The sequence below is a fragment of the Polypterus senegalus genome, chromosome 12 (assembly GCF_016835505.1).
Source record: "Polypterus senegalus isolate Bchr_013 chromosome 12, ASM1683550v1, whole genome shotgun sequence".
Taxonomy (NCBI): domain Eukaryota; kingdom Metazoa; phylum Chordata; class Cladistia; order Polypteriformes; family Polypteridae; genus Polypterus; species Polypterus senegalus.
The window spans coordinates 79,106,992-79,128,684 of NC_053165.1; the positions used below are offsets into that span (position 1 = coordinate 79,106,992).

General features: G+C 49.2%; 2 protein-coding genes across 4 annotated transcripts in view; both read left to right on the plus strand.

Moving 5' to 3' along the window:
- Positions 1–10,757, plus strand: part of LOC120541149 (potassium channel subfamily T member 2) — a 179,785-nt gene extending 169,028 nt beyond the window's left edge. For all 3 annotated transcript variants that reach the window (XM_039772503.1, XM_039772501.1, XM_039772502.1), the window contains exons 26-30: positions 596–679; positions 1,542–1,670; positions 4,663–4,969; positions 5,757–5,841; positions 8,251–10,757. In XM_039772503.1, the coding sequence (XP_039628437.1) occupies positions 596–679; positions 1,542–1,670; positions 4,663–4,969; positions 5,757–5,841; positions 8,251–8,368 (723 nt within the window). In that variant the 3' untranslated portion in view covers positions 8,369–10,757. The remainder of the gene's footprint in view (positions 1–595; positions 680–1,541; positions 1,671–4,662; positions 4,970–5,756; positions 5,842–8,250) is intronic.
- Positions 10,758–14,276: 3,519 nt separating this feature from the next.
- LOC120541151 (beta-1,3-galactosyltransferase 2-like) lies at positions 14,277–20,804 on the plus strand. Its single transcript, XM_039772507.1, has 2 exons — positions 14,277–15,109; positions 19,291–20,804. Exon 2 carries the CDS (start codon positions 19,298–19,300, stop codon positions 20,324–20,326), a length of 1,029 nt encoding a protein of 342 aa, XP_039628441.1. The 5' UTR covers positions 14,277–15,109; positions 19,291–19,297; the 3' UTR covers positions 20,327–20,804.
- Positions 20,805–21,693: the final 889 nt, after the last annotated feature.

Here is a 21,693-nt window from a genome sequence, read left to right on the forward strand (position 1 = left end):
CATCATCTACTCTGAAATCTTCCAATTCGGTATCAGCTTTGGAAGATGCATCTCAAAAACCTGAACTAAACAGAAATGTTTAAAGGGCATACAGCCCAGAGTTCCTGAGGTAGGTGTGTAGATAGATTAATGTGTAAGGCACAATATAATAATAGATAGATAGGTAGGAAAGGCACTATATTGCCATCAGAAGCTGTGTAGAAGCCAAGAAGATGCCATAAGGCAGACCTACAAGCAAACAACACCAGTCTGAGATCCAGAAATTGAAATTCCCAAAAACATATGCAAAGCTCATTAACCAAAGACCAAAAGTTAAAAGAGCAAATCCAACGACCAAAATCAGCAAGCAGTTGAGGAGCCAATTAAATGGAAGCCAAAGCCAGTGAGTGTCTCCTGTGGAGCTTATGCCGGCCTGGGGGCGGTGCCAGAGCTGCAGAATCAGTAGGCCCCGCCCCTCTCGGCTTAACACAAAGACAACAGGAGACATGACACAATCAGCGAGTCCCCTCTTGTTATCATTTAAAACTGACATGGGCTGGGGTTGGGGGTCTTGATCCTAAGAGTTCAGGCCTGAACAGACTTTTATGTTTTGCAGTCCTTTGTGAAAGACTACATGATCTCCATTACACGATTGCTCCTGGGTCTGGACTCCATGCCTGGTTCTGGATTTCTGTGTGCAGTAAGTGCGCTGTCTGTGTGTGTGTGTGTGTGTGTGTGTGGGTGGCCATGTCCCCACAAGGTGACTTGGAGCCTTAATAGAGTCAACTACATTATCTGTTAATAACCAGTCGAGACCGAGAGGTTCATGTGTGGCGTGGAAGGAGAGTCCATTTACTGGAGCTGTTTGTGACAGGACCTGACTGACTCCTGCTGTAGGCCTGGGGAGACGACACTTTATTTTTAAAGTACCGGAACTTCCCTCCCTTTCAGTCCTTTCATTTGCAAATCTTTGTTGTTAGGTCTTATTAAATGTAGACTGGTGGGCAAAAATGGCAAATGTATGCATTTGAAATTAAATCTACAATACCATGAAAAATGAAGAAAGTGACGGGGCCTGAATATCTCCTGAGTGCAGTGTAACTCCAGTGCTGTCATTTTGCTAGTTTGCCATGACAGTCTCTAATCTGATGGTTGACTGGTGGTCACTGATGCTCCTTTAAAGTCCAGCAGATGTTATTCTAATGGACCAACCATGACCACTCATGGCTTGCTTTGAGTCAGGATGGCATCCTTGAGAAAAGAATACAAGGCCTTCATCCTGCCAAGAAGGGATTAATACCAGGGGTCACCCAGGACTCGTCCACCAGCACCTTTCATGGCTTTTGCTGATACTGGGGTTTCTGGACTTTGACCCAAAGTCTCAAGTTGGTCTACACAGGATAAGATAACGTTGTCCAGCTGAATTCCACACTGGTCAGACCCTCAGGGTGATTTAGCGGGTTGTGTGTGTTTGTGTGTGTATGTCATTGATGCTCTTGGGCTGCTCCACACTGCTGAGTGACGCTGTCTTTCTCCCTTCTCGCCCTTTCTTGCTTCCTTAGATGAAAATCACAGAAGAGGACCTTTGGATCCGCACTTATGGACGGCTTTATCAGAAGTTGTGCTCCTCCACAGGCGACATTCCCATTGGGGTCTACCGCACCGAGTCTCACATGCTGGCCTTCTCAGAGGTACTACTTTGAAACTTCTTGTCATGACTTTTTTTTTTTTAATGTTTCTCTGCTTCTCCTTTGCTTATTGTCTTATTTTTTTTTTTTGTTCCCTTTATGGTTTTGTTATGTGAGAGATCTGTGATTATTAAATTAGTTTTCAGCTATGGAACTGTTTTCAGGTACTCAGGTATTTATGGGCGATGCTATTTTCTCATTTTCTATTGTTTGTTTATTTGGAAGCCAAGACAAGACAAGACAACCAGAAGTCATATAGCATGGACAGCCATCTTTGTGAGAGTATAAAGGTCAATGTCACATACTTCCTGGTTGTCCAAGAACTTTCAAATTATTTCATAGGGTTACATCTGCAGATTTTGGAACTATGAATTTGGAGTCAGCATTTGACTATTGTAGAATTCCCAGCTTTTGACCGCTGCTTGATCTCTGACTATTGTTTGTTTTTAAAATTCTGGCATGTCGGTCATATCAGAGCTGTTTGAACACAAGAACCAGGTGTATCTCAAAACCCCAGACCTCTAGTGAGGCCTAGCAACAAGATGAAGCCTTAGCCTAAACTCTAAAAGTAGGCCTTTGGCCTTCACTGGCACAACTAAAAGAAGTAAAGACTTTTAATATTAATAAATTGCATAAAGGAAGAGAGGAACTGTTAAAAAAACCTTTGGTCCACCATGTTATGGATACATAGAATTGTTACAGAGATTTTTGTGAGCATTGAAAAATACTGGAGATGATAAGAACAAGAACAAGTGACAGAACTGTGAGCATCAAACCACTGAATGAGTAGAACAGGGGTTCCCAAACTCGATCCTGGGGACCCCCTGTGGCTGCAGGTTTTTGTTCCAACCAGATTCACAATCGGGGATAATAATCAATAACAACTGATCTCATTTCATTAGCTGGTCTTTTTTTACTCTTATTCTGCATTCAGAAAACACCACAGTATGGTTTTTACATTTCTAACATATTTAGAAATATTTCTGTTTTTTTTTCTAAAGCTATAAATGCTTCACTCTCTCTTGTTATTTTCCTATTATTTCCCCATTTTCCTGTGTAGTTTGCTCCCTTCATTTAACCCTAATAGTGACAATTAGCAACCAGTGCAGCTGACACCCGGGATGATGAAAGGAGCAACGACTTCTATTGTCAGACTCGCTAATCAGTAAATCAACTAAATAACCAGAACACCTGGAAGAGCAGAATGAAAATTAGGTTAAAAATATTGTTAACGACTTAAACAAACAAAAACTACACATTCCCAATATAACTGCTTATTGCATTTTAATAAAAATCTACCAAACTTAGTTTGTAATTTTTAACTGACTCCAAAACATAGAAACCGGGAAATAACGACTCTCCTAATTAGGTTAAGAATCCAATTAAAAACGGACGTTGGTTGGAACAAAAACCTGCAGCCACAGGAGGTTCCCAGGACAGAGTTTGGGAACCGCTGGTGTAGAAGAACACATGTATAAAGTTGTCTAACAATACATTCAATAGCAGTGCTACATTTTTTATGCTGAAAACGATTTATTTTTAAAACATTTTGTAAAAAGGCAAAACAAGAAGAAAAGCAAAATGGCTTCAGAAAGGTACACCTTAAAAAGGCAAAGCAAAGAGAGAAAAACATGTCCACAATTCAAAAATCTTTATCTCTAAAACAAGCCAAAAACCAGACAATCAGAACCAAGTATTTATAAAATGTTACGACTGCTCCGGGACAGCCAAAATAACAGAGGGGTGAGGCCTCCAAAATAGTCCACGAAATAAATCTGACCCTAGGAAAATGGAGGCTTCAGTCCTGATTAGGCCTCAGGAGAGAAGTCAGGCTTTTAAATTCAAAACCATAGCAAGAGCCCCAGACACCCTGACACATACAGTACGCCTCTCCAAGCGGAAACCACTGAAAACTCTGGCTGGAGCAAAGACAAGTCCACAAAGTCATAGTAAAAAGGTGCACAAAGTACACAAAAGGTTTTAATGAGCAAAAAAAAAAAAAAACAAATGAAAAAAGCATAGGCACTACAAGTAAATACAATCCCCCCAAATAAACACAATCCAAAAGAGTATCCTTAACTCAAAACCAGAAAAAGTAAAAAAAAAAAAACCAGCAAGATAAATCAAAGAGCCCAATACTTGCCAGAGTGCATTTCAAATGAACCACCTCCACTCATTTCAGTTCCCAGCAGCCTCTATAGGGTTGGGGGCGGTCCCCTAGCTGTGATGGACAGATGGCCCTGTCCCTTGGGGATCTACCCCCAAAATATGTGGAACATGGGAAAATATGTTCACACAGATAGAAGGTTAATAACATAAAATAAACGAAAGTTGACGTAAAATACCAAATTAGGTGGAGCCACAGCTGTGGAGTGAGGAGGCCCTGCCTCCCCAAGGCTCAATGTACAGAAAACAAGGAACATAACAGATACTGCATCAACTTAAATACTAAAGAAATCCGTAAACAGAAATGTGCATAACATTTATAAAAACATTCAAATACAAAATGATGAAAGACAAAAAAAAGTGTTTTCAGAAACATAACTAAATGTAACAGCTGGTTGTGTCTTATGTAGAAATTATTTGATGACTCTGCACTAATGGAGTGCTCTGACAAGTGGCCAGAATCCCAACGCCTTTCCTGGTCTTTTTACTAAAAATGATTTTCTGTCTGATCACAAAGGACAAGTGTCCCTGTGGGCGGGGGTCTGGGGGTAGAGCGTCTACCAGGGCTGGCTGCACCCCAAACAGGGACACTCCTCATGCTTGCATAAAGAACATTGGACCAAAATGGTTGAACGAGTGCTGGCCGTCATGACAAGCAAGGAGGCAGTGAGCAATAGTGGCACCTGTAAGTCGCCCAGGGGACAATCAAAGTCACACCTGTATGAGCCTGATGAAGTGCAGATGTCCTTGAGCCCTTTGTGTTTTAAATACAGATAGCCTGGGCTACATGTCAACCTCTTCCTCTCTTTCTCTTCCTAACACTCGTCAGTCTCAGGTCTCCATCAGCGTAGAAGACTGTGAGGACACCAGAGAGCCCCGTGAGCCCATCCTCTGCCGAGCCAACCATCGCAACTCCACCTCCAGCGACCAGTCAGACCATCCGCTGCTGCGGCGTAAGAGCATGCAGTGGGCCCGACGCCTGAGCCGCAAGGGAGGACGCAACGTGAACAAGACCACCGCCGCCGAGCGCATCAGCCAGCAGCGAATGTCCCTGTTCCGACGATCTGAGAGACAGGAGCTCAACTCCCTGGTCAAGAACCGTATGAAGCACCTAGGCCTTTCTCCATCTGGATACAGTATGTATGCCGCCTCCTGTGGTAGTCAAGTGACATGACACCTGCAGAATGTTCAGGTTCATTTACTCTAAAGGTGCACATGCAGAGCATTTTGTAACTGAGATCAGGTTCACACTTGGTGCTGTCATCGTGAAATCTGGAAGTTGACTACACAACCCCAGTGCGACCCTACCAACCATTCTAAAGAACTTCTTTAAGTCTTTACGCAAGGTGGTTAGCACAACCGGGTGGGCGCCATCACTGCACCGTAACTGTCCTTACTAATAGGAGAAGGCCTTGTCTCAGCCGCAGGGTCACCACTTGTGAACGCTCCGAGTGGAGCCCTTCCTGGTGATGCCAGCTGAGCTCTCGCTCCTCTGTGGTCATCTGCAGACCTACAATGTCTGGCTCAGCCAAGACGAGGAGCTCACACTTCTGAGTCTGAAACTCTGGGTTTGCAGCTGACCACCATGGTGGCAGCTCACCACAGTGCAAATCTGGCAACTCAGGGGGAGCGTAACGTTGCCCCCAAACCCTAGGCACAACCACAACGACACACTGGAGCCTCAGGAGCTGCAAGGCAGTGCCAACACTGTGCCACCCTAAAGCACACTTCTTTTTTTTATGTGGTGCCATTCATTATAATGCCTATTGATTTCATTCTGTTTCATTTTTGTGATTATTATGTTATGTTGTATTTATCTGTAAAAACCTGATGATTTATTTTATGTTTTACATTTTATATAATTTTTTTTTTTTTAAATGGACCGTTTGATGCCACTCACTGCCTTCTCTTTGCTGTTGCCAGGTGAAATGACAGACCAAGGCAACACATTGTCCTACATTCTCATCAACCCGTCTCCGGAGACGCGGCTGGAGCTGAATGATGTCGTGTGAGTACCATGGATCGGATTGGGTCGGGTCGGGTCACAGCTGGTTAAGGGACGACGTGGTGTTGCAGGTAGCCCAGAAGCCCCCTCAGCCTCTTGTTCTGGAAAAGAAGGTTGAGAGTTCAAGGCTTGGTTGACATGTGACTGCCAGTCAAGTCAATTTGGGGATCATGCACTGGTACACTGTATTGCCGTAGCCACCACACGACGAAACTGCTCAGGATCCCAGTTGGCAACCCCCCTGGGCAGACACGTGGTCCTGCCCCACGCGTGGGCGACCCCTTGGCCTGGTGTGGCCACTCAGATCCCCAACAATGAAGATCCTGCGAGCTGGATAACCCTCTGGGAATCGCGCCAAATGGCCGTAATGCCGTAACGGACCCTCCCACATAATGCAGGTCGTGTGCCTCATTTGGGACTCTGCGAGCAACACAAAGTCAAACCAGCAGGCGACACCTCGGCACCACACCAGTTCTGATCCCCAACAAGGCCTGACCCCTTTGGCTATCTGGCGGTTTCGACTCTTCCCTGAGGATGGAGCCCCCGAGGGCTTTCCCGCCATCCCCTTCACGATGTGAGCAGCCTTCCTATTGGCGGCTGTAGCAGAGCTACTCCCACGGAGAGCAAAATGGAGTCCTTTCTGTCGTCTCACAATTGTGTGTCGTCTCACAGTGGCTGCAGTGCCAATCCTGCCACCAACCCCATTGATTTCACTGCAAATTGGAGGGCCGGATGCAGTTTAACGTCATACCCACTGACTGCCAGGACTGCCATAAATGGTTTGGCATGGCATTCAACGTCTGTAGCAATACCTCACATTGAAGAGTTGATGGACATCTCACCGCACGGGTTCTCCAGAGACATCAGGACAACACACACTGGCAGTTACTTACACGCCACAGGTCCACCTGCCAGCACCGCAGAATAAGAACAAGAGCAGCAGAGAGCACAGGACACAATTGTCTCAGAAATGCAGCAAACTCCCCTATGCTGTGTCTGGTGACACCTGGCCACCCGTCCACCCGGCCCCTGAACCCTCACACGCCAGCCCACTTCCTAGCTTCTCGGCTGCTTGGCTGCGGTCATTTGTATTTAGCCCTGGGGTTTCATTCTAAGTTCAGGGGCGACTTGCAGAGTCAATAGGCTGCCAGTCATGGTGTCTTCTCCTGGTCCCCAAATTCATTATTGACCCAGTTCCCTGTCTGCTGGTCTAATTTGAAAGTGCTGCCCACCAGACACAATTCCAGACTGAGTCTGTCCTTTTGGGCTCTACCGTGGTGCCATCTGCCGCCTGAAGAGGTGAAGCAAAGTTGTGCCTCAACTGTGGAATTCTCTCAGTCCGTACTGGGATGGTGGCAGTGCTGGACATCGAGCAGAGACCACTTGGTCAGCCAGCATTCAATTGGGTTGCTCACTATGAATGGGGATTCATGCACAACAGCAGGCCATCTCTCAGCCTTGTGATGCTCACCGCCTAAATTACAGGTTGGCACCATCGTAGGTCTACATGGCGCTTCCCCATATGAGGGGGTACGAGCTACACATTACCCAATACCAAGTTTGGGGACGGGCGGCACGGTGGCACAGTGGTAGCGCTGCTGCCTCGCAGTTAGGAGACCCGGGTTCGCTTCCCGGGTCCTCCCTGAGTGTAGTTTGCATGTTCTCCCCGTGTCTGCGTGGGTTTCCTCCGGGCACTCCGGTTTCCTCCCATAGTCCAAAGACATGCAGGTTAGGTGGATTGGTGATTCTACATTGGCCCTGGTGTGTGGGTGTGTTTGTGTGTGTCCTGTGGTGGGTTGGCACCCTGCCCAGGATTGGTTCCTGCCTTGTGCCCTGTGTTGGCTGGGATTGGCTCCAGCAGACCCCCGTGACCCTGTATTCGGATTCAGCGGGTTAGAAAATGGATGGACGGATGGAAGCTTGGGGACACCCTATAAATCTACAGGTGTCTTCTACTGCTCCCCAAGTTTTCCACAGTCCAAAGAGTCGACCACCAGACCCCATTCCATAACCAGACCATGAAGTCCATGCATCTCACCTTTTGGACTCCATGGCGCCATCTACGGTCTGAAAGTGGACAATGGGGTTATTCCTCTGCTACCATTGTAGTTCTCCATGGCACTTCCCCAGTAGATACCTTTGAGGGATTTAAGCTACACACTGCTGAGCTTCAGCCTGCCCAGTGCTGTCCTTTGACTCCCAGCAGCCTCCGATTCTCACCCTCCAGTAACAAGTCGGTGGGACTTTCCCACCATATTTCACCCCTTTTGGTCAGTTTATCAGATTGTTACAGATGGTCAGCCTGCCACCCATAAGGTAATATCTTTTTTCTCAGATTCTCCCCTAGATAAGTATCAACGAGTCCCCCATAGATGTTCTCATCAGTTATTCATCTTTGTCTTTGATTGACAGGTACCTAATTCGGCCAGACCCCCTGTCCATGGTTTCCAGTGATGCAGACAGCCGGAAGGGCAGCGTGGGCAGGTGCGACGGGCAGAAGTTCGACACAAGAGACAGTACCCACCTGTGACGCACAAAGCCGTGGAAGAGGCGTGCGTGTGGAGCCACGCCCATGAGGGTCAAGAGGAGGCGGGGACTCCACTGGAGGGCTGACCACACCCCTCTAACCAGTGGGCTAAAGGCCTGGGACTGTGAACTGGGCTCCGCTCGCCTGGCCCCTCCCGTCCACTGGGGGCAGCAGACTACTGAAGGTCTCAGGCTGCCGACTGGCACTCTGGAATGGACTTTTCTTATCCTTGCGTCAGGGATGGGGGTGGGTGCCCGCCATCTTGCACGTCCATTAGCTGCCAGCTGCTGGTTCACTGAACGGCTCGCCCACATTGTTATTTCCCTCAAGCCTGTGAGGTCAGTTTGTTTGTTTTTTTTTTTTTTAATGTGCTTCTTGGATCATCACACACCTGACGTTCAGTCGTGCACCCGTGTCACTTTGTAAGGCGCCCACATCCTTGCCCACACTGGTCGCTGTTTGATTTGCACCTTATCACATGATATCTCGGATTTTTATCTTCAAGGTCCCCCATCCTCAAGCTCGCCGACCGTGAAGCCACTTAGGAGAATGTTCTAGAGTTGAACCGTCGTGCAAACTCATGCCACTTCAACCCAAGACAATCTCTGATACAGCTGGGCAGCTTGAGCGTGAGGTGTAGCCAGTGGCCCAGCGTGCCTTGGTGTGGCATCAACACATTCCTCATAGCTTCCTCAGAATTATTGATAAGTCTGAATACAACTGATCAATCAATCAATCAATCAATCAGTGCTGTTCAAGTACAGACGCTCTGCCCACCTGCCCTGCTCCTTTCTCGTTGCTCAATATGAAAGATTTCCCTCCATTGCCCACTCCTCTGATGAAGCCCCATTCTGTCCACTTGTTGCCCACCACACAGACGGGCGCTCTCTAGCTTATCGATTTACTGCCTGTGGTCAGCAGCACTGAATCAGTTCCTAGAACCTCTGTCACCTTACAGCACATGGGGCAGTGTGCCCACTGGTCTGCCAAGCTGCGGTCTGTGTCCAGCATGCACCAGTGTGATGGCATCACATTCTGTAGAACCCATCCATTATTTAAAGTGCCAAGCCTAGTCATAGCCCCTGATGTCCTCTCACAGCATGCTCGGTGGTCTGTGTCCCATCATGCACCAGAGTGATGTCATGACATTCCACAGGGCTAATCTCTCCCCACCCCCCACCCCGTATCCTTATCCTGCTTAGGTGAGGTCCGCCACCAGTATGACTTCATTACAGTCCATAATATAAAGTCGTGGTACTGGCGGACCACAATTAACTGATATTATGGGGTCCTGACACTGTCCCTCATGTTGACCTGAGACTGTTTGAACACCAGACTGTCCTTCAGTATGGCACTGTCACAGATTGCCTGTAAAATATACTGGTGGTGCCCTTGCCATCCAGAACAGTTGGCAGGTCGCATGTCACTCAGGCTTTAAAAAGTGAAGTTTAAGTAAATAAAATCCACAAAGTCATAAATGGGGCTCAGCGGGCTTTCCCAGTGTGTGCCAGTGGGCACCAGTCTTCACTTTCCTCACGATGACCACAGATGCACTTTCCTAAGCTGGCTGCTTATTCTAACCTGTCATTGCGCCCCCCCCCCAGTGATGGGCAGATGTATGCCCCCTCTGGGGCTGAAGCCCACTTCATTTAATGCCATCCAGTTTGTCTGCCCACCTCCAGTAGTTTCACTGCACTTTATCCCCTGGTGTTCAGTGGAGGTGTGCCCAGCCTGACCACCACCTCGCCACACGGGTGCCATCCAGCCTGAGGCAGAGGGGCACAGCCGCAGAGGAAGACCACCCCGCCCAGATGTGTGCTTGTACCTTTCCTCCTTGTTTCCTGTTTGGCTTCTTGATCAAGCGGAGCTGTGCCATGTCGTCTCCCCGGGTTCAAAGCTGGCCAGCAGTGGGGGGATTAGTGGGGGGTGCAGGTCGATGGCAGAAAACTGTCACGTAACCAAAGATAAAAGGGAATGGAACGAGTGGGCGGGGTCACAGAACGGTGCCACTCATCCTAACCCCGCCCACCCAAAGTAATGTGGCCAATCGGAAACTAAGAACTGACATTTCAGGCAACGCAAGCTGGGGAATAAAAACGAAACAAGCGAGTCCGCCATCGGGTGACTCAAGAATGGACTTCATGTGATCACCGGAGGGCCGCCGCCCACTTCACCCCCCCTTCTGGACTGAAGCCCACCGAGCCGCGACTCCAAATCTAAGTCTTTGAATGTAAAAGTCTGCGAAACTATCATGTAAATAAAATAAAATGAGTCAACTAGAAGAACAGAAGCTTTATGTCCGAGTGTGGAAGCACAATGTATGGGATGACACTGTGAATGCTGCATACTGTAAACTTAAACCAGATATTTGGAAATAATAAAAGGCTGAAAAATCCACAAAGGGAGGCGATTCCTTGGTCTGTGTGTGGTCGGGCGTTACCTCCTCATATCATGACTCCTGGGGGTCAGTGTACCCGCGCCCGACGATGGTAAAGTGCTTGGCATGGGTGGTGCCAGCTAGGACCTCATTCGTCACACGGAATCAAACAAACTGCCAATGAATGTCAAAAGCGATGCCACCTCACCTGGGTTTGTGCGACCTGAGCCATCCTGCAGTGTGCGCCTCGTCAGGGACCGTCTGCTGCCCACTCAGGCCTGTGTGGTGTGAACTGACCCCGCTGGGGGCTTCACAGGAGCTCCTTGTGCTCATTATGACCTGAGCTGAGACCCCGTCACTTATTCTGGTTTTCTGAGCGCCCCCTATTGGCCACCCCCAGTCCCCGCCCCATTTTTGGACTAATAATTTTTTAACGGTTGTCACTTAGTCACAGAAGCTCATAGTATATAGTAGCATGGTGTCTGTACAAATCATTATAGGATGGAGGTCTCTATGAAAGGCGCTATAAAAGTCACAAAGGACAACCCAACCACTGAAGCCACTTGACTTGGCAGGCCATCAATTGTTAAACGTGCCACCCAGACAAAGACAAAGCTGGTGCTTTGACGCCCGCTGGCACAGGAGTGAAATATGAAAGGCGCTATATGGAGCCACGAGCCTCGGCCCCTGAAAGCTTGTGATCCACTTGTGCAGGTCCAAATGAATGAATTTTGCTTAGGCTTGTGTGGACGTTAGTGATGATAGGCGCTATATAAAAATGACAAGGACCTGCCAGCCCCTAAGCCACCATGCAAGTCACTTGGCCTGCCAGGAGCTCGGCTGTAAAATGTGTTGGCAGGATGCTCTTACTCACCAATTAGACGGAGTTAAACATTAAAGGCGCCATATAAATACCCAGCAGTGGTTTAATGAAGTCCTCACCCAGGGTGGTGGGCACTGCAGCCCCAAGGGTCTCACATGCTGCTGGCTTTACGTGTTTGCTGTGTGGACCCTGCATGTTCTCCCCGGTGGAGTTTCCTCCAGCTGCTCAGGTTGTCTTCCCACTTCTGGACTGGCATGCTGGTCAGACTGACTGGCAACCCTCAACTGTGCCCAAGTTGGTCTCCCCTGGCACCCCATCCACATTTGGCTCCTGCCTTGCACCTGATGCTGGCAGGGTGGGCACCAGCCCCCACCACCATCCTGAACTGGATCGAGCAGGTTCTCTCACGAATTACAAACAACTTTAAGTAAGTCATAAAATGCAAGACGTGGGCGGGGCTAAATGCAAACTAATGCGTGTCGAGGATCATGGGAAATCCCGAAAGTGCGTGTACTTTGCTCCACAGATCATCAGCAGAAACGTCACAACTAAAATGAAGGTGGCAGCGTTTCTCTTCCTCTGACTTCCTCATGGTTATTGTGTGTTAACTGGCACACTGCACTGGGCACATGCCATAAGCCACTTGGCACTTGCCAAGGAAATGCCACACGCTGGTAGATTTGAGCTTCTTGAGGACAAGAACGACGGGCCAGGTGAGTAAATGGAGACGACGATGACAGCGGACCCTGACGCCCCTCTGGACCTTTCATGTCAGGTGGGCGCTTATCACAAGTTTGGTGCCCTTAGTGGGAGTTTAGAAGGGGCCTGTGGGGGGTGGGGCCAATGAGAAGCCCACCACCGGTGTTTGCTGACCACCATGTTTGATTGCTTTACCTTCTCATTTCAGCTTTGCCACTTTAGTTTCAGCTCGTTTGTTTGCAAAGAGACTGAAGTGCATGGCAGCGTAGGGTCAACGTCATTGGGGACTGGCACAGGGTGGGCACAGACTACAGATCCAGTATCCACCCATTCGAGGCAAGATGGGGCCATCAGCCACAAGGCAGGAGGGGAGGGCAGCAGGACCCCACTGTCACTCGTCACTTCAGTTTGTTCTCTTGGTGGTATTGTGGGTGGCACAAATATTGGCACTGTAGCCTGACAGCTCGAGAGACTTGGGTTTGATTTCTGGTCAGGTGGATTTTCTCTGTAGATGACGATTGAACAAGCCCCCATTCCCAAAAGGTGTGTCCCGGTGCTTTAGATTTTTTTTTTTGTTGTTTAATATTATTATTTAAAAATTTCCGGAAACATCCGGTATGTCGACTAACGCGTGCTAAGAAGAATTCAAATAATAACGACGACAACAATAGACCTGGAAATGACCCTGCAATGAAATGAGAGGGCACCACCAGGGGGCGCCAGGACAGAGTCTGGGAACACAAATGAAGACGATCACAGGGAGACACCGATTGTTTTATCACATTGGGCTTTTTTATTTAAATTTAATCAAAAGGGAAAAATATTGATGTGGGAAATTTGGCAGATCAACTTTGGGTGATTTCTTAAATAATTTGGATCTTCAACCCAAATGATGGTGAAACTGTAAATTAGTCGGTTGGGAATTCCATCTGCCGCCAGTAGAAGGAGCGCCGTTTGTGGAGTGCAATTCCACGAGTTGCCAGGAGAGGCCGCTGTGTTTGTCGTCTTTACCTGAATTGTGATGTGTAATTCTATCAAGCGCCAGTAGAGGGAGCTGTGTATCCACTCCTCTTCCTAACCTGCTTATCCAAGTTGCTAAACTGTGATGTTATTCCATTGGTTACCAGTAGAGGGGACTGTGCTTGTGTTCCATCCATCCATCCATACATCCATTATCCAACCCACTGTATCCTAACTACAGGGTCACGGGGGTCTGCTGCAGCCAATCCCAGCCAACACAGGGCGCAAGGCAGACACACCCTTTACTAACTACTGAAGTGTAATTCTGTCAGTTGTCAGCAGAGGGAGTCCATTCATCTTCCTAACGTGCGTCTCCGCCTTACTGAATTGTGATGCGCAATGCCATTGGGTGCCGCTGTGTTTGTTTCTTTGTTGGTTAACCAGAGGAGTGTGGGAAAGCAGCAGCAATTCGAGGTTCCATTTTTTATGTTAGCACTGATGAGTGAAGTGCCTCGATGGGGGGCACCCTGAGTCTTTGATCAGAGATCTGCACTGGCAATCGGAAGGTTGCCGGTTCGAATCCCGTAAATGCCAAAAGGGACTCGGCTCTGTTGGGCCCTTCAGCAAGGCCCTTAACCTACAATTGCTGAGCGCTTTGAGTGGTGAGAAAAGTGCCATATAAATGCAAAGAATTATTATTATTATTACTTTTACTGTGAACCCTTCCACTTTTCATAGACAGGCCATTGTTTCCATATCTCTGCCATTTAAGCACCGCCTTGCCTAGAGTCGCATTGAGTCATTGAAGCGTCTCATTGTATAAAGTGCCTTTCAGCGTGGACTCCCTCCCATGACACTTTTTGCATTCAGGCTGACTGGTCTCATATTTCTACTATAATAGCATTGACAGGTTTGCTCAGAGCTGACACTGAGTGGGGTTTGATCCCTAACTTTGATATAGTGCCTTTAATCATGAGCACCGCCCCATGTACAGGATTTGCGTTTTCCATGTGTGCCTGTAAAGTGAGCCCTCAGTGATATCCGCCTGCTCTGGATAAGCGGGTTTGGAAAACGGATGAGACAGACGGGTTCACACACACGAGTAGAAACGGTGATGTGTAATAACATTAGTTGCCAGAAGAGGGAGATGTGTTATATTGCACACACCTTCCTAAAATTGCAGCGTGCAATTCCATTTTAATTTATATAGCGCCTTTTCCTGTGAACTCCGCCCCAAGACACTTTTAATATATGGTGCCACTATTTGCATTATTAAATCATTGATTCGTCTGAGCCCATATAGCGCCTTTCAGTGTGCACTCCAACCCAGGACACTGTTTTCATATTTCTACCATGAAAGCGCTGACAGGTAATGTGACTTGCCTCCATCTTCGCTGCCCGTTCACAGCTGAAGCCCACCTCAGGAAGTATCAGGCAGAAGGCACACATCAGGGGCCAATTTAGCCTGAGTGACCTGCGCGTCTGTGGGCGGAAACCGGAGCACCGGAGGGAGCAGAAATCCCCGCCTTAGCGAATCTCGAAGCAGCGGTGAACTAACTTTGCGTGCACTCGGAGATCAAGCGGTGGCGTCCCCTTTAAGGCGCGCGCTTCGCCTTCCCTCGTCAAACTAGAAAATCCGGAGAGTTTGTGTGGAAGTGACGGGCTGTAAAAGTCAAGCAAGAAATCCGGAGAGCGAGGTCATCAAGCCCTGGCGAGTCCCGACAAGTGGCGGCGCCGCGCACGGACGACTCACCGATGGGTCGATTTTTTTTTTTTAAAGGCTCCCCGTGCCCGCCCACCCAGCTGACCGGACCGCTACATGGCGTCAAAGTGAGGAGCAGAGTCCCAGTGCGCGGCTAGTTCGGGACTTGGAGTTGCGGGTCCGGTAAGCGGCGCTCCTTTAGCGCTTTGCTTTTGTTTCTTTTTTTTCTCCTCCAGTTGTTCCGCAGCGGAGCTCCGTCTCCATGACCCGGTCGTGTCCCTCGTGCCTCCTGGCGCCGTACTGGAAGTGCACCCCACGGCGACGCCCTCCTCTCCCCCGATCTTCCGGTGCCCCTTCCCCTCCTTTTCCTCCGTTTTCCCTTCATTTCTGGTGTTTTAAAATCTTCTTTTAAGTAATTTGAGATCCGCCCTTCCCCCGCCGCTACTGCGCAGTTGAGGATGTTGTCTGCCTGCCTGTCTGATGGGCGGGGCGGGGCGGAGCGGGGCGCGTGCTGTTCTGCCCAGGCAGCTTGGAAGCGCCCGGTGGGCACGGGGCTTGGCACGGCGGTCGTGCAGATTTTTCTATTTCCTGTTTGTGGTTTTATTCGTCTGCCAGTTTGTTTTATAGCCGAGGCGTCTGTTTTGGCAGCCATGAAACAAGCCTGTGTGAACCCTTGAGTGTGGCACCCTGGGCACAGGTGGCATCCGCGTGTTTAATTGTTGCACGATGTAACTCCTGCTTGGTCATAAACTTTTATTTTTTTTAAATGGATCACACTTTTGACAAGCTGACAGACGTAAGCCGCTGCTGCCCTGATGTGCCAGTTGTTGGCACCAGTGGAGCTTTTCTGTCTTGTCACTTGGGTTTTCTAAATAATTATTGGCCAATTTCAAATTGACCCTCTCGCTCTAAAATACTAGAAAAAAGTAGTCGCCAGTCCGCTTCAGTCGCACTTTACGCATCACAATTTATTTGTGAAATTCCAGTCTGGTTTCCGCGCCGCTCACAGTCCAGAAACGGCACTGACGGGATGAAGGAAACTCCGCTGTGATGATGATGATGATGTTAGACTTGATGTTAGACTTGAGCGCCATCCGATTTTACTGCACAGCCTATAAAATGACGTTGGGCTCCCAGGCCGTGACGGCGCTCGCCGTGTTTAGTTCTTACTCATCAAATCGGCTCCGCTGACGGGACGGGACGGGACTCCATGATTACACACAAGGTCGAGGTGGCGTCCCGCAGGCTCGGGACTCGGACCCCTGCACTGTGTTCACCCGACATCATCAGGAAACTTCACTCGCACGCAGTTCTGCTGTTCTTTTCGATCAAATGAAGTTTCTTTAATTAGTTGTGTTCGTGAATGAAAGGAGCAGCAGGATGAGAGGACACAAATGTCACCGAATGAGTTCTCGGTGACTCCAGCAGGTCATTTAAAGCGCGCATCACAAAGTTGTCCAAATCAGGATTCTTCCATCTTAAAAATGTTGGGAAGTTAAGGCGCTTTCTAAATAAGCAGGATTCTGAGAAATGAATTCCTGCGTTTATCTCTAGTAGGATTGACTCCTGCAATGCGGTGTTCACTGGATGTTCAAACTGGTCTTTATTCAGCTCCCAGTTAATCCAAAACACAGAACTCCAGTCCTCACGCCCTTCCACTGGCGCCCAGTTAAGCTGAGGGCAGATTTCAAAATCCTCCTCTTAACATATGAAGCACTGGATGGCGGAGGTCCGGCTTACTGAACTTCTCATGACTTACAAACCTCAAGATGGCGGTCTGCTTATGAGGATTAATAAAATAGCAGGGGGAGGTCGAGCTTTTAGCTACAGGACCCCCTAAACTGTGGAGTGGTCTGCCAGCTACTATAAGAGATGCCCCTTCGGTCTCAGCCTTCAGACTCTCGACTTCAGTTTAGCACACCCTGACTAGAGCTGCTGATTAGCTGCCATTAGCCCTAAAACAGAAGTAACATCCATCCATCCATTTTAACTACAGGGTCACGGGGTCTGCTGGAGCCAGTCCAGCCAACACAGGGCACAAGGTAGGAACCAATCCCGGGCAGGGCACCAACCCACCGCAGGGCACACACACACACACCAAGCACACACTAGAGACAATTTAGGATCGCCAATCCACCAGACCTGCATGTCTTTGGACTGTGGGAGGAAACCCACGCAGACGCGGGTGAGAATATGCCAACTCCACGCAGGGAGGACCTGGGAAGCGAACCCTTAAGGGTCTCCATACTACGAGGCAGCAGCGCTACCCACTGTGCCACCGTGCTGCTCCATAAACAACATGACTGTTCTAATTTGTTACTCACCCTCACCTATTCTGTTTCTCTTCTGGGTACTCGAATGTGCCACTTGGTGCCCACTGCCCACCTGCCTATGGTAAAGTCACCTGTGATGGAAGATCGCAGGAATCGTCGGGTAGGGGGGTCCTTTCATCAGATTGGCTGGCCCAGCGCTGGTCAAATGGGGGAGGCAGCTTGATGGCCGAAGTCTCCAGGACTCTAAACAAATCCAAATCCTATTATGGGATGTCATCTACTGTTGAATTCTGCTCTGTACTTGTAATTTTTTAATTTTTATACTGTATTGAGGGTTTGTTCTCTTCTGTGTATTGTAATGTATTGACCCCCCCTTCTTTTTGACACCCACTGCATGCCCACCCTACCTGGTAAGGGGTCTCTCTTTAACTGCCTTTTCCGGAGGTTTCTTCCATTTTTTCCCTACTAGGGTTTTTTTTTTGGGAGTTTTTTTTTGTCTTCTTAGTGAGTCGAGGCTGGGGGGCCATCAGGGGGCCGGGCCTGTTAAAGCCCACTGCGGCACTTCTTGGCTGATTTTAGGCTACACAAAAAGAAACTGTATTTTAATGAATTATTTTTTTTTTCTTTAAGCTAGAATCCCATCCCAGTAACATCAGACTGATTATAAAAGCAGCTTAATCAAATTACTGGTATAGACCTGGCACTGCAGGGCACCACTCATAATGCCAATTGGGAATCGTTGAATTAGCCTAATCTTCCCCTCCCAGTGATTTGGGGGCAGACCACCTCAGACACAGGGTGGCCACAGATTGCCCACAGACAGCACCTGGTAAGGTAGACAAAGGTTTTGTAATCCTGGTGCCAGAGAGTGGCACCATGTGGCATGTTGCCAAGAATTTCACTGGGCTCTGCACGCAGGACACACAATAAGGACCCAGCAGATTTTGAACCCGGGATGCTGCAGCAGAGCTGCCCGCTATGCCACCTTACCACCCAGTCTAAACGCTGAGTGCTTCATTAGCGGCCTGCTGCATTGCCACATGTGACTTGTGCCCAGGAGGTGTCACCATCTGTAGGGGGCACTTGTCAAAGCTCCTGCCAGAAAAGTCACCACATAGCCCCCCATCTTGAAATTAAACAAAAAGCAAAAACAGCCGCCAGGTGTGCCGTTATTAGGCACCACATTTTATAATTTGCATGTGCCCGCTTTTATTTGGAGGTCGTTCTTGCCCCCCGTGCCCCTCTTTCTATTGCAGTTGTAGAAATGCGTCCATTTTGTAGACTCGCTAAACAAAACTACACACTTTGACGCCATTGGAACTCCACTGCGGACCACCAGACCCAAACACCCGCTCCCCCCTTCATGTGTAGTCAAGAACGTGTTAAAGGGAATTCGACTTGAAGGGTGGCACGATGGGGTGGCGCACTATTTGGGTACCAACACTGGGGTCCGAAAGCTGGTATCGACACCAAAGTCTAAAGTCGTGCTGATCCAACACTAAGCTGACGTCGCCTTGTAAAACCCGTTTAAGATGGCGGCTCATGCTGCCCGCGACTTCGGGTTAATCAAGCAGATGTGAGCAGAGTTTCCAAGATGAGGAGAGGACTCCAAGTTACGGTTGGGAATTTTAGTTTTTGTTTCCTTGGCCGCATTTTGTCTCGGACCTTTTCTTGTCACCTGCCGGTTCTCGGTGTCCCCATTCTGATTGTTCTTCACGTGTGACTTTCTCCTCCGAGTTGATCGAGTCGTTTTGTTTTCTGTGCTCTCTGCTCTGCCATCTAACCCACGTAATCTGAACCTTTTAATTGCTGAAGCCAATGCCAGGTAGCAGAGGGCACAAGGCAGGAAGAGACCCTGGACAGCAGCAGGGTGCCAGTCCATCACAGGGTGAACCCTCAGCACCCTGAGGAAGCCCAAGCAGATACAGAGAGGTTGGCAAACTCCATGCCAGGAGGACCCTGGATGTGAACCCTGGTGTCCTTATTGCAAGGCAGCAGCTGTGGCACCATGCCACTCTCTGCCATTGTCTATGTAACGTAGTTGGTGGATTTGTCTGTTATTATTACATTTTTTTTTTTTCCTCCCCACAGGTAATCCATGAAACAATGGAGGAGAGTGAGAGGCGTGGCAAGGACGCTGCCCAGATGGCGGCACTGCAGTCTTGGGAGAGTCCTCCTTGGCGTTGCCGCCCTTTCCCTGTTCCTTCATTTCCTTTGGCCTTTCCCTAAAGATCCACTCCCTAGTGGCGCATGGCACCTGCCGGGTCCCGTCCCCACAGCTCTGTACGCCGAGGTGTCCCCGTCCGCCTACAAGTATGTGATCAACGAGCCCACCAAGTGCCAGGAGGCGCCCCCATTCTTGGTACTGATGATACCCGTGGCCCCACAGGACCGAGCGGCCAGAGATGCCATCCGGAAGACTTGGGGTTACGAGCGTCTGCTTCCGGGGGTGAAAATTGTGAGGCTCTTCTACTTGGGCCTTCCCCCCGCAGAACAAGGAATGTCCCTTCAGCACGAGGTGGGCAGGGAGAGCGCCGAGCACGGGGACATCATCCAGAAGGACTTCTGGGACACCTATGCCAACCTGGCCATCAAGACCATGATGATCATGGACTGGCTGGCTACCTACTGCCCTCGTGCCTCCTACGCCATGAAGATCGACTCGGACATGTTCCTCAACGTGGAGCTCCTAGTCAAGAAGTACCTCAACCCGCAGGCCTCCAGCCCCAAGAAGAACTACATTGCCGGTGTGGTCATCGGGGACGGAATGGCAAACCGCAACACAGACAGCAAGTGGTACATGCCCCCCGAGGCCTACCCCGAGCGCGCCTACCCGCCTTACCTCTCCGGCTCGGGATACGTCTTCTCCGTGGACCTGGCCAGAAAGATCTCCTTGGCTTCTCAGTCCATCCGGCCTGTGCCCCTGGAGGATGTCTACGTGGGATTGTGTCTGCGGAAGCTTGGCGTCAAGCCGACCCGCCATTACGTGTGGTGGTCCCCGTTCCACAATCACGGTGTCCGCTACGAGCGCTGCCACTTTGTTACTCTTCTCACCGCCACTGGCTTTCCGCCCGATAAACTTGTGCGGGTTTGGCACGACTTCCAGCTGGCGAAGTTCACGTGCTGATTCCCTCCTTGCCGGTCGAGGAGAAGGGGTGGTTGGAGCCCCTGGCACTCCCGAATGTAACCCCACGACGTGCCTTTGGTTGTCCGCCAGCGGTCCGGCCGGCTTCCGGATTCTTTGATGACTTTTGACCAAATGCGGCCGCTGAAAACGGCAAAGTGCCTGAAGTGCAAACGACGTCCTCGGAGATGAACTCCCGTGCCCATGGAGTGCCAACTTTATAGAAGTGCCTGGCATCACCCGTGTGCTTCGCGGGACACTGAGGTCTGGTCGCCTTACCGGAACTTTCTCTGGGCCTTTCACACGTGTCTTAATACTTGAAGGGTCCGCCGCAGCCCCCCCACCCCTAGAGTTTGTAATGCTGCCCTCTACTGGCGTGAGATTGAAGGAGGTTGTTTGACGTTCCTCCTCCTCCTCCTCCGGCTGTCCGTGACATTCCAGTAGGCTTCACTTTTATTAAATCTGAAGTTCAGCAAATGAATGTGACGTGAAATGTTGTGTTCTGTGACCGGCGGGGAAATGCGAGCCTAGCAGCGGGAAACTTCAGTTTGACATCCTTAGAGAATGGCCGAAACGATACAAGGGCTAGCAGACCATAATAAACGTAGAAATGTATTCAGCTATTATTAAAATGGATAGGACGACTCTTTAATTTGGAGCGAAACCTGACGGAGATCATGAGGTGCACAATGTCACAGTTTGGGTTGGTGGGTTGGTGTGACTGGATGGACGAGTGATACGGGGGGCTTCACTTCAGCAATGGAGACGCCAGCAGAAAGCAGGTGACACACAAGAGGACGACCACCCTGTGAACACGTGTGCCCCCCATCGTGACCTTCATACCCTCTGACAGGACAAATGGACAAATGAAACGGGCACGAGTGACGACGAGACCTGAGAAGCAGCATCTGCGTCCAAACGTTTGGATAAGTTCAAGAACGACAGGTTTGTGGGGTAAACTGTGAGGAGGACGGGCCAGGCTGTTACTGAATCTTTATTAGGGCGCCAAACTTCACCCTTGGCATAACTGAAGTCCTAACTGTCCTTAATGTTATATATAGGGTGGTCCAGATCTAATTATGCAATTTTCATTACGCTATAACTTATTAAGTTTATCACGTAGAAAATCCTGGACCATCGAGAACTGACTGAACTGACGACATGAAGAATCGTCCCCGCATAAATCAAAGTCATCCAGACGATCTGGACCACCCTGTAGAGCCTTTCATATCGGCCCTTATCTGTATTATATAGTGCCTTTCATATCTATCGGACTATAAACCTATGATATAATCTTGCCAACTATACTGAAATGAATATCCTATAGTGCCGTTCATATCTGTCTGTCTGTCTATAATTCTGTTATAGTG

Coding starts and splice junctions, on each gene's coding strand:
- LOC120541151 (XM_039772507.1), top strand. CDS start 19,298: ATGAAACAATGGAGGAGAGTGAGAGGCGTGGCAAGGACGCTGCCCAGA.